Source organism: Numida meleagris, chromosome 4 (assembly GCF_002078875.1).
Source record: "Numida meleagris isolate 19003 breed g44 Domestic line chromosome 4, NumMel1.0, whole genome shotgun sequence".
NCBI classification, from domain to species: Eukaryota; Metazoa; Chordata; class Aves; order Galliformes; family Numididae; genus Numida; species Numida meleagris.
Genome location: NC_034412.1, coordinates 26,504,006 through 26,516,762, shown reverse-complemented (window position 1 = coordinate 26,516,762; position 12,757 = coordinate 26,504,006). Strand labels below are relative to the sequence as shown.

The 12,757-nt window shown below is 37.7% G+C and overlaps 1 protein-coding gene across 10 annotated transcripts in view; it reads right to left on the bottom strand.

The window, feature by feature from the left end:
- The window catches only part of FNIP2 (folliculin interacting protein 2), a 92,853-nt gene that overhangs the window by 64,495 nt on the left and 15,601 nt on the right, over nucleotides 1–12,757 (bottom strand). For 8 of the 10 annotated variants that reach the window (XR_002438607.1, XM_021396690.1, XM_021396691.1 and 5 more), the window contains 7 exons: nucleotides 6,465–6,591; nucleotides 3,551–3,682; nucleotides 2,339–2,439; nucleotides 2,187–2,258; nucleotides 1,714–1,814; nucleotides 1,487–1,576; nucleotides 244–315 (listed from right to left, as the gene is read on the bottom strand). Coding sequence is in view for 9 of the 10 variants with exons in the window: in XM_021396690.1 (XP_021252365.1) it covers nucleotides 244–315; nucleotides 1,487–1,576; nucleotides 1,714–1,814; nucleotides 2,187–2,258; nucleotides 2,339–2,439; nucleotides 3,551–3,682; nucleotides 6,465–6,591 (695 nt within the window). In the remaining variant the exon portion in view is untranslated. The remainder of the gene's footprint in view (nucleotides 1–243; nucleotides 316–1,486; nucleotides 1,577–1,713; nucleotides 1,815–2,186; nucleotides 2,259–2,338; nucleotides 2,440–3,550; nucleotides 3,683–6,464; nucleotides 6,592–12,757) is intronic. The other 2 variants (XM_021396696.1, XM_021396693.1) reach the window with 1 other exon arrangement.

Below are 12,757 nucleotides of genomic sequence, written 5' to 3'. Positions count from 1 at the left end.
GCCAGTTCTTTCTATGGCTTATTAAATGGTAAAAAGCCAGAAAGTGATGGCTGTAAAAAAAAAAAAGAATGTAATTACAAATATTCTTGCATAAAGGCTTATGACAAAAACAGAAAGAAAACTTAATACATGCAAAAAAGATTGGATTTCAGTTCTTAAGGTGCCTGAATTCCAGGTGATCCAACAAGTCAAAAAAAAGTAACATAATTACAAAAGTAGGCAAACAAGACAAACAGCAGATACCTGACCGAGCAATGCCACTGTCTCTGTCCTCATTTTGTCCTCTGCTGGGCATATCAACAGGTGTACTGTGCGCTAAAACAAACAGATCAATAGAAAAATGTTACTTAACTTGCTGTACTATTTGTCAGCATTTAAGAAACGTTTAAGATTAAAGGTCATAAAATAAAGTTACATCCTGTAATGTTGCTTCAAATAAATAAGCAATACGTTGGGAGCAGAAGCAGTAGCAAACTCCATGCTCCACACTCATTCTACTAGAGGAAATTAGTAACTTACCCAATCTAAAAGTTTCTCTAAGAAGCTTAAGAACATGAATTCTCTTCTACCAGAAATCAGATACACTTTGAATAAGAGGACTGGTGGTACTCCCATCTGTTAATCTTGACTTTTTTGTGTGTGCAAGATTATCATTTTACAGAAGTTAATGTTACAGTGGAATAGTCAAATATATATTAAGTATAAATAGTCAAAAATAGTGAGGTCCATTAAGCTACTGATTCACTCCCCAAGCAGTAGATTTATTATATACAAAGCCTCAAAACTAAGAAACATTCACTTTATGTTGTGCTACTTTGAGGTGTTAGTAGTGGAGTCACCAGAATTGTAGAGCATGCAAGATTTGCAAAGGCTGTGAAGAAATGCATTGGTATTTTAGTTCACATTTTTACCATTAACAAAACTAAGCCAAGTGTCTACCCACCTGCACTGATCATCAGTTTGTCTGTAGAAGGGCACTATGTAAAGCAGTCTTAAGTTTTGGAAAATTAAAGAAATAGATACTGTTGTAAAAACTTTAAGGCCCTTGACACTTAGCTCAAGATGTAACATTGAAAGTCTACTGTCAATTTTTTTTTTTTGGAAAGTAGTAAGGCATAAGAAAAGAAAAAGTGTACACCAGCGAGACACCTCCACACTAGCAAGAAATCAGCCATAAGGCAGGAAACATAATTCTTTAAGAAATATAAGGGCTCATTCATTATTAGACACATTGCATAAAAGTATCTTTAAAATTAAACATTGGAATTATAAACAAAAGAAGAACAAAAAGCAATTAATCCATATTGTTTGGTGGTTTCTTGTTTGGAAAGAAAAATTTTGAGTATAAAGCCAGATCTCTGCTGTCACTATATTAGCCCTTTCTATTTCTAGAGAGTAATTATGTATTCTTTGCTAGGATTCAGGAAGAGCTGAATTTGTGTGTGCGTATGGATGGGTCACACTTTGGTTGGCATTCCACACAAACCTGCAAAGAAAGAAGCACTGCGGATGAGCCGGAGGGGACCTCCTTCAGACACACCCTGCAGCAGTTTGCTGCTACACAGCTGTAACACACCTAGGAAACAAAAGCAATGTAGAAAAAATACAACACAAAGAAAAAAAAGACAAAAGGTGATGCTCAGGAGAAAAAAAAGAAACCAACCCTAAATGAACAGATGGTATCAGACAGGCATAGAATCTGGAAATATTTACCTAAATTACTTCCACTGCGACAGGTACCCAAGCCATTCTGATTAGAGCTCAGCTTTCCAAGGCTGGGATCTTGGTTAATGTATTCAAAGCTATCCTGTAAGCTGAAAGTGAAAACCAGGGAGTTTCTAACTTGATCAACAGTCATTAATATCAGCTTGAAGAGTAGGTTCATTTTATAAAATAAAGCTTAACTTCACAATAGAACTGAAGGAATCAGTATGTTTTCTGAAACTATAAGAATATCAGTGACTATTTCCTAAGTAAATTTCCTCTTCGAATCACATGTGGGATTCAGTTTATTTAAATTTGCAAGTTTTGAGACAAAAAAAAGGAAACAAATAAGAAAAAATCTTTCCACTGGAGCTAAATGAACTTTAAAAGCAGGGACAAAAGACCTACAAAAAGAAGGATGAAGGAAAGACAAGCATTGGAGGGGAAACGGGGTGCCAAGGAAGAAAATAAGATGTTCTTACTTATTGTTGCTTCCACTGAAGCTTCCTACCCTGGCTGAGAAGACTTTACTTATCATCAGTTGTGGGGGAGAGCTGAAAGGATAAAGAGTCATTTCAGTGAGTCATCAGTTCAAAGCGCCTGATGAGAGCACACCACAGAAAAGGACACTCACCGAATGTAGTGAATTTTCAAGGTGGAGCCCTTGTAACTCATTGCCACTGAGCCAAACATCATTTCTCCCAGCATATTGACGTCAGAAGCTGGTCTAGTGTACTACACAGACAAGAAAAAGGGAATAGAAGAGTCAACAATGACTATTTCAATATTATTTTAATTTCAAATAGTGCTATAATGATAAATTTTGAATGGAGGATACAAGTAAGTTCTTCTTTGCCATGAAAACTAAGATCCTCTGTGGTTCTAATACAGTGAATTCAAGTACAAGCAAGGACAGTGAAGATATAGTTGGTTTTGCTCACAAAGGATTTGCTGTCACACTTCTTCCAGGGGTGACTTCAGAAACAAATAAGAATTTACCATACTTCTAAACAGAACAAACAAACAAAACACCGCAGGAAACAGGCTATGTGTCCAGCAGCAGTCCTACGTAACAGAGTGTTTGAAGAGAACTGTAGACGCTTGCAGGACCCAGATCCTGTGGCCTGGATCCCCAGGCTTTATTATTTAATTTAAATCCCTCTGATTTAAATTTCTGAGTGCTCATTCCCAGCCCTCATAGAAAGCTTCATGGAAGCACCTTTAATCGGTAAGTATTTTGTGAAGACTATGTTTCTAAGCATCAGGCTGATTACTTCTTATGTTCCCAACATTGATCATCTGTAGCAAATTTAGAGAGAAGGTCGTCAATTCTGAAGGAAGTTTACCTTCCACTCAAATGGAATTCTACCCTAATCTATGGATGCGTCAAATTACATTTTTCTAGATGAAATACTTATGCTTTCACTGAAAGACAGCTAGAGTATCTAAAAAATAGTTCTCCTAAAAATTCATGATGCAGTAAGATATTAGTCCCTTTAATCCACCACACTCAACAACTCTTTTCTAACTGACCCAAAGCACAGTCATATTTATAACTAGAACAGAGAAATGTCTAGTGACAATTTCCTATGACTTTCAGAATTAATATGCTATTAAGTACTTCTGCAATGCTTTCACAGATAAGGCCAAGATAGACATATCTTTAAGCTTTTATTCCATGTATTCTTACTCTACAACATTTTAAAGAGAATCACAAGGTTGAGCTATCTACTCAAACTTGTAATGTACTACAACTATTGGTTCAACTCACACAAGTTAAAGCTTTTTTATATGAACTTCTTCAGTAAAAGAGATAAATACAAGCAAGAAAAGTAGCAAACACTACCTGATACTTCGGCATTTGCTCCTTGACATTTTGCATACAGCTTATTGAGGGGTTATGGGAAGAAATGTTGTTCCCATTACTTGCTTGACAGTTCCTGCCAGAATTCTTTACAAGAGCATCTTCTGCCATTTTCTGTGTCAAAATAGAGCAATACAATGAAAACAATCAAAGCAAATACGAAAGTCCTCATCTGTAGAAACACCACGACAAAGTTTTTCCTAAAATACAGCTCAGCAACAGAAACAAGAAGTAATTACTTAGTTCAAAACACGTGTATTGGTTTTTAAAGACAAAAAAGTTCATAAGACAAAGAAAGTGCAGAGTTACTCTCACGTTTAGATCCTCAGACAAATTTTCACAGTATCACAGAGTAATTAGGTAAATTTATATTGGAACAGCATTCCGAATTGTTATGAACACATGCTCTGAGTACTGCTTGCTAAAGTTTATGTAAACAAAACTCAGCTTACATGTTGCTTACAAACTAACTTCTCTAACCATCTGCACAATTAGTCACCCTAACTGTATATTATTTTTGCTCCCTGACCAACAGATCCTTTAACAGAAGACAGTAAAAACAAGAAATATACAATGCATCATTTGGTAGCATTGGCAGGGTATACAATCTATTAGTTAAACCTGCAGAGGAGTTACAAAAAAACAAAATGAAGTGCACTTTCATAAATCTCATTTTATCCCAGTTTGTACTTCATTGGGAATAGGCACTGGCAGAGACTAAGTTAGTTAGGTTTATTTTCTAGTTTGGTTGGTTCGTTTTTGGTTGTGGCTTTGTTTTTTTAGACGTAAACATGGTAATTTTAAGATATCAGTTTAGAGAAAAAAAGTTGACAAAAAGAAATAAGAGGCTAGTGAAAAGTGGCCACGCCCAATTTATGTCCTGTATTTTGGAGAGGAAACATAATAGGTGTAATTAAGTTCAAAGTAGAATACAATATTCCACAAGAAAAAAAACAATTTTTCAGATGATCACTTTGAATACTACAGTGAGTGAAGTAAATGTAGTAAATTTTAAAGCACTCAAGTCATGATGACTCGAGGAGGAGATTAAGTGGGCAAACAGAATGATGCAGAAGAGAAGAAGGAACAAGGAAGAATGAGCCAAAAGAAATAGAATAGAGGTCATCTGTCCTTTTTGCATGAATTTTTTAAGTACAGTGTTGATATAACTCTCTCATGGATTTAAAAATAAGCCACCTGGCATGTAAAAAAAACAACAAAAAAGGTAAAGTTCTGTTCTTCCACATTTTATCCCATGTTTGCACTCCTTTTGTGCACATTTTTTTGCATAGTATTTATATGCTACCGCTTATCTAATCCTAATGTGGCTGTCATTAAGTGTTTATAAATGACAGAGCGTTAGTGGTCATGTGCTAAATGACCTACTGACAAAAAACATCTAATAAATAGCAGTCTGATACAGATCACCTGCAGAAGGAACAGATCATATTAACAACACTGGAAAGAAATTGAGTACATAGAACAAATGTATGGTTAAATGGCTAAATCTGCTAGTTCCCACAGGTAAGTTGATGGCATATCTTGAAAACAGACAACGTATTTGAAAACACAATGTTAGATCTACTGTATTTCAGCAAGGTGCGTAAATGCATGGTATACATACATAGTTTTTACTTCAGTTTAAACAGAACTGGTCTTAAGAGTAATTCTCTCTTATATTTGACTAAATCAATTTCTGGGTTCACTAGTAACACATTAAACATTCAAGATTACTTTTAACATCTGTAACTTTATTTGTCATTCAAAGAGTTTTGCTTTTTTTTTTCTTCTTTCTTCCTTTTTTTTTTAAAAAGGGTACCTCTACTAGCATTCACCTAGCAAACAGATTCTATCCTTTACCATTTGTTATGAGAAAGGTTATAATCTGTTTCATGCCAGTGTTGCATAGTTTTTGACAAAACATTTTGCAACTAACCTTTGAAGTGTTAAACCAAGCAGAATAATGGGAGCACTTAGATGGAGCCAGAAACATTTCTTCCACGCATTTACTTCTCACACGTTGTGTGTTTTAAACCAACTTGAAGATACAAACTAAGAACCTTGATACTTCAATTCTTATCACATGGGGTGTTGGAGAGATTAACAGATCAGTCTGACCCATATACCCTCATAAGAGGATGATCAGTCATCAGCTGATGATGCTCATGATTCTGACCGATTTTGAACCATTACATATGTGTAGTATGAAGTTGTCAGAAATTACTGGTTTTGCTAAAGCATCTCCATAAATAATTTCAACAAGTTATGGCTATTTGGGTATAGCTAGCTAGTATAGCTACAAGTGACGTTGGTCTGCGGGATGAGAACTGCTGGATGTAATAAAGACTTCTGAATTAAAAAAAAAATTGAAATAATTCAAAGCAGAAAAGAAATAGAGCTAGCATGGGGGAAAAAAAGCCATATTTTTCTTCATCTTTCAAAATAACCAAATTTTGCCAGAAGCATTGTTTTAATTCACATAAAAACAACAGCTCTACTAATCCAAACACTAAAGGAAGACTAGCACATTTAGAGACCTACTAGATATCACTGGAACAACAGGCCCGCACAATCAGAGCTAATGACTAAACCAAATCCCATTCAACGCTGAAAAGGTTAAGGTAGTACTCAACTTAAAGATCACTTGGCTTTAAAGTAAGTCAGGCTTAAGTTCTAAGATAAAATACCATATTTATATTTAAAACTACCAAATAACAGATGTGTGTTCACAGACTTCTTGGAACTTAACACACTCTTACTGCAGCTATCACAGAACTTAAATCAAGAGAAAGATCTCAAATAAGATTAGGAAATTGAAACTGACACCTTAAAATTCCTACTTTTGGCAAGGGAAACAAAAGTGTGGTAGGACAAAAGCCAAATTAGCATTTCATACCTGAATCACAGCTTCATCAATTTTGCAGACTGCTTTGGAATCAAATAAGACCTGTCTGCCTCTTCTCTCACAGTCTTGGTAAACTATCAAGCGGATTTCATTCAAGTCAAACTCTGACGAGGACCAGCTGCAGATTATAAACAAGATGTTAAAATAGAATGCTTACTTTGCATTTAAGCAAATACAAAGATATTTAGCAAATACATCTTTTACTCAGCATTTAGAGGAGCCAGGCTGTGATAACAGCACTTAGACTGAGAAGGAACTCAAAGGACAGACACACAACACAGTCAGGCACAAAAGAACAACTTCCATCCAGCTTTTTCAAAGTTTTCCAGAATATGAACTAACATACCATCTCAGTAATCTGGTGCTTAAATATATCAAACCCATTCTGTTCTCCATATACAGTTTTGATTATTTGCACTGCAAGTTAGAAGTACTATTTTGTGCAATTCTTTTGGCTGTAATAAGAGGCAATTGATTACCATCCCCTTCAAAATAGCCTTGCATACACTGAGAGGTTTGCACTGTTCCTCACCTTTCTCTAAAGAGCAGAAAACCGTATCTTTTCAAGCTTTTTAATAACAAGAAACAATTTTTTCCAATATTTAATTATTGTAACTGAAAGACAAGGTTTATTGTTGATCCTTTATTTTCCCCCTTTTCTGAGCTGTTTCAGGTTTAAGAAAGCTATTGGATTAATGAAGCAATGATGAAACTCCTTCAGTACTGCTGAGATTTCTCTCTTAAGAGAAGCAATACCCTAACCTGGAATGCATCTGCCTCTGTGAGGCAGGCCTTGAGATGCGGGACTTGGCTCCTCCAGCTACCACATGAAGCTGAAGAGCACAACTGACTATGGCTACAATGGTGAGAGATATTCTTTCCGAATTCTTGAGGCATTTGGCATATATTGGAGCATGGAGGTTTGCTTTGCCCCAGATTCAGTTGCAAAAAATGCTTGTCACATCCTGTAGTCGACAAGCTGGAATTAATGAGAAAAAAAAACTAGCACTGCATAAAGCACTGCCACACAGCTCCGGCAGCAACCTGGTGCCCAGTCAGTCACATTGCCTTGTCCCTGACCTGGGCAGACCACATCCAGGGGTAAGAGTACAATTGTTATTATTAGTTGTTTGTTTAACAAATTGCATAACAGACTTCAGTCAAGGCTAAGCTGATCTCCACCATTTAGGAATTTCCCCAAACTATGCCTGACAGAGAACTAAGGTGGAAAACTGAGGAGAGAGCACAGAACTGCTACACAGCTGGAAGGCAGAGACTTCTGAAGCTGCATCTTTTATTCCATGCTCCAGTAGCCATAGATCAATAATGAGGTAATATCATCAGCTCCTGCTAGTCAGTAAGGTAACCAGGGCAACTGCTTTTGAAGCACACTCAGAACTACAAACAGCCATTACCAGACAAGTCAGCTTAATTTCTTTGTACTTCATCTTGAATTTCAGAGAATAGCTTCCCTTCCTACTTACAAAGAAATAAGGCTGAGTCACAGAACAGTAGGGGTTGGATAGGACCTCTGGAGATCATTGCATGGAACCCCCCAGAGCATCTTTTCCCTTCATCTGGAATATCTAACCCTAATTTTAAATACCTACGAACAGAATAAACCATATCCTCATCTCCACTTTAAAGTGGCAACGCAAGTACATGATATCTAAGGGCCTGGCACACAAAGCTAGATCATGGAACAATGCTAAAGGCTGTTTTGCCATCAACAGCAAGGAAACTTGATGCATTTATAACATGTTGCCTCAAAAACCCCAGGAGTGCCGGGCATTTCTTTTCAAGTTTTCCCTTTCAAAGGGAATCCCAGCATTAAGCAAACCTGCCTGGCACCAGTCCTGATTCCACAGCTGATAGCTGCCTGAAGACCTTACACACCTCACATACACAAAGAGCTGCAAGTAAACCATCTGTTTTACAAGCCTTTTAATAGTTTCTCAGCTCACCACCTGTGCAACTCTATTACAAAATCCAGTCACACTGAATACAAGAGTCAGAGCCATCAACAGGCTTCATGCTGTTCTATCCAATGAACTGGATAAGCTCCTTTCAGCACCCCTGATACCTCTTCAGTATACAGCTGATCATTTACTGACACATTTTTGCAGCAGATAATAGCATAAGCATACCTGAAGTAAACGTGTTGTTTTAGTAAAAAAAGCCACAGGTAACCTTCCTTTCAACAACAAAGAAAGTGCACATTGTTACATCCTTAATTTAAACAGTATGCAAGAACAAAGCTTCTTAAAACTAAAAAAAAAAAAAAATCGAGGACTGGCACAGCAGGGTCAATAGTTCAGACCACAGGAGGGTAAACCTAAACTAAGAAACATTCATTTCAGGCACAGATTTAGGCAGTGCCATCCTGCATCGGACCACCAATGCTAAAAGCACACTTATCACACAATCTCAGAATCAAAGGGATTGGAAGGGACCTCAAGACATCAAGTCGAACCCTCCTGCTCAAGCAGGTTCTCTACAGCAGGTCACACAGGTAGGTGTCCAGATGGGTCTTGAATATCTCCATAGAAGGAGACTCCACAGCCTCTCCGGGCACCCTGTTCCAGTGCTCTGTCACCCATACCATAAATAAGTTCTTCCACATGTTAGTACAGAGCTCCCTACATTCAAGTTTTAGGCCACTACTCCTTGTCCTATGGCTATGCATCACCAAGAAGAGCCTGGCCTCATCCATTTGCCTCCCACCTCCCTTTAGATATTTATAAACATTGATCAGATCCCCTCTCAGTCTTTTTATCCCCAGGCTGAACAGACCCAGGTTACTCAGCCTTTCCTCATGTGGGAGATGCTCCAGGCCTTTTATCATCTTTCAGGCCCTCTGCTGGACTCTTTCTAGGACACCCGTCTTTTTTCAACTGGGGAGCCCAGTCATCCTTGGGTTGCATGAATTTAGGTTTCCTTATGAATAGATGATCTCCCTTACTCTGCACTAAAGAAAAATTCATGTTTATGCAGTGCTCACTTTTAAGCAAGAAACGAACAGGGTTTTATAATAGATGCTAAAGCAGAAGCCAGTTTAATAGCCTACTCAGGTGCTTTTTCCACGCAGCAAAGCAGAATTAAAGATTTTTGTAATCTTTCAGAACATCAGACAAGTTATGATATTGATTAAAATGCATCATACAGAGTGAATAACAGATCCAGTGTAGGGAAGTAACTTCAGATAATGCTTCTTGCAGTACTCACCAAGCATCAGAGCAATGCAATCAGTGCAATGCAAAGCCTTCAGTTTGAGGCTTTGCATTGCACAGAACACAGATGCAGTCCTCACAGCAGTCTTACACACTACAGAAATGATCCATCCTATTAAACATCATTTGGTAAGATCAAGGACATCTACAGACAAGCTATACAGGCACATAAACCCATGGTCTCATTACCTGCATGTGGAACCCAGTGCCAGGCACAAGACTAGTCAGATGACCAGCATTTTTTTCCCCTTACACAAAAGTTGATGAGCAGACTGATTACAGTACTTCCACCCTTTATTGTTTAAGCCAGTTTGTATAACACACAGCCCTCAAAACAAAGACAGCAGTATTCAGCCATTTCCTAACAACAGCGCTGAAGGTACACAGCACACAGACTCACAGCACACAAGCTCTGATTGCACGTGCATAAAAGCCAAAACCAAACCACTGTTTACTTAGCTTTAAATAAGCAAGAAGTTAATACAGCAATGCTGGAAGACCTGCTTCTTTTTGTTCCTTCATCTATCTCTTGTGGTAAAAAGGGAAGATTCTTTTACACAAAGTAGCAGTCATTGGAAAATGAAGCATGCTTCTGCATTGCACAGCTTGACTTCCTTTAGATGTTTAACTAAAAGAAAGACTTTTTCACACTCTTGCATCAGTTGTTTCTATAAAGAGACCCAAAATATCAGAAATAAGCAGAGATACTTTAGCCTATTTTTCCTCAGGTTAAAAAAAGCTCCTATACGTGTACAATGTGTTCACCTTGATTGATTATTTACCAATTCATTAATCAATTTCTACTGACAAGCTTGAGTGAAGGACATACATTTCTACGCATATCACAAAAATAAATCCTGAAGGAAAGAACAGACTTTCCCCTCTTGTTGCAAGGTGACAACACAAACTGATGTTAATTTCAGGGCAGTAAAAACTCTCATGATGCGTTTGTGAAAGATATGTATAAGGTGGGGAAATAGAAGATTCATAAAATGTTATGTGAAAAATTTACACCAGAGTTTGCACGTTATTAAATTCTCATTTGTCAATAAAAAATTTAAAAAACATCTATAACAAAAACTTCATTCTTTTGCTTTTGGACTAGAAAACAAACACTCAACACGCTTACAAAAAGCATCCTGCTTGCTGGCTGCAGCACATGACAAGATGCTGGCAGTCCATTCCGTGCCCGGCTACAAAATACTCACAGCTAATCAAACCAGAATTGCCTTTCAGCTCTTCAGCACCATTCCCAATACTCCCCAACTTCACCTGTCAAGACTATGTTCTTCATACTCGTTTGGTAAAATCCAAACTGGCACGTTCTTGATTGTTTCCTTTTTCCTCTGCTTCTGTCTAAGCAGCTTACCTAACTATACTTTAAGTACCCTAGGAAATGATGTGATAGTTCTGTAAGTGATTTTACATATGTGCCTACTAATGAAAGTATTACTTCTCATCAGCAAACATGGTAATTCCATAGGTAAGCATCACAGTTACTCCTGATAACATTTTGTACAGGATGTGATAACAAACATGTTTCACTTTGGCTTACAAACCATGCATTATGTGAGGCCCTACATATTCTTTAAAATTAGCTAAATTTAGTAAATGAACATGGCATTGCGTAGATGTTCCTCTTCCAGGTTAAACGTGGCTACCTGGACTGAACAGTTTTCTTAGCCAATCATAAATACAAAAGCTTACTGTATCCTTTCTGCCCTTTTCTTAACTATGTGACCATCCTCTGTCACTCATGTTGGCTATGTTAATTACTGGACTCTGGCTAAAGTCTCCATAACAGCAGAAATCTATCCCAGGCAAAAGAAAGCAGCTCAAAAATGTAGCTGAAAAAGGGGATAAATAGAAGGCAATGCAACCTCCACCTCCTGGTGGCAGCACGAGTTACACTAACTCACCTTACCCTTGGAGCTGGATACCTCCAGGAAAGGGTGTAAGTGTTCCCTGTATATTTCAACTAAGTATTGAGGCTACTGAGAATGTTAATTGGGTTTTCTTGTTCCCGGTGTCAGTTTTCTGTCTGCTTACCAAGGTGAGCTGACTCCCTAAGGGAAGTCAGTTCCAGAAGGTTTGGAACGACTGGAGCCAGGAAAAAGGGAAAAAGGACAAGAGCATGCTGACAGAAAGCAAAGGATGAAAAGGCAATGTCACTGCTCCCTTCAGCATCAGCAGTCTGTCTGAGCCATTCAGCTAATCTAACCTCACCTGCTGAGAGGATCTTTCCCACATCTGGAATACGCTAGAATAAACAGCACCCTCAAGTCTAAATAAAGAAATAACATCAAGATGTCTATGGTTATACAACAGAAAAATCAGCTTTTCCATGCCCACGACATTAATAAGGTCAATCCTCATTAAATTTTAATTTACTTTACTTCTGTGGTGGCACATAAGTCACTGTCCTTTGGCTTTTTCACATTTTCTTCCTTTACAGATCAGAGATGCTGAGGCTCAAGTCTCATTGAGGGAAAAGCAGAACTATTGGCTTCTGGAAGGGAGACACAAAGGCTTGCCCCATTCTGCCTTAAATCAGTATTCTCAGTTAACAGAGATCTAGAGATCTTCAAACTATTTTTTTTTTTAAACAGAAAGCTTTTAGTTTACTTTTAAAGCAATCAGGATGCATGCAATAACTGAAAAAATGACCTATTTATTTATATTTGAAGATTACTTCAGCAGACCTTAGAAAGTGACTAATCACTACTTCAGTGCAACATCTGCAGGTCAGAGAAGCAAGAAGCCTAGAATCTATTGACTGTTTTGCTGCTTTTCCTAAAAGCAACCCTGAATGTAGAACAGTTATTCTAACACTGTTTATGAGGATTTGGAAAAGGCTGCCCTCAACCATGTTTTCACATATAGTCATGTAGCAGCAGACTCAGACATTGGAGACATGCTGGCACACACCTGAAAAAAGTCACAACAAAAACAAATGCTGATCGTGCTCCAGATTACTTAGATGTAGTGCTTAATCTAGAGATCATTTACAAGAAAAGCAGAGGGTTGCCCCCTTTATTCCTCCCTACTTCACAG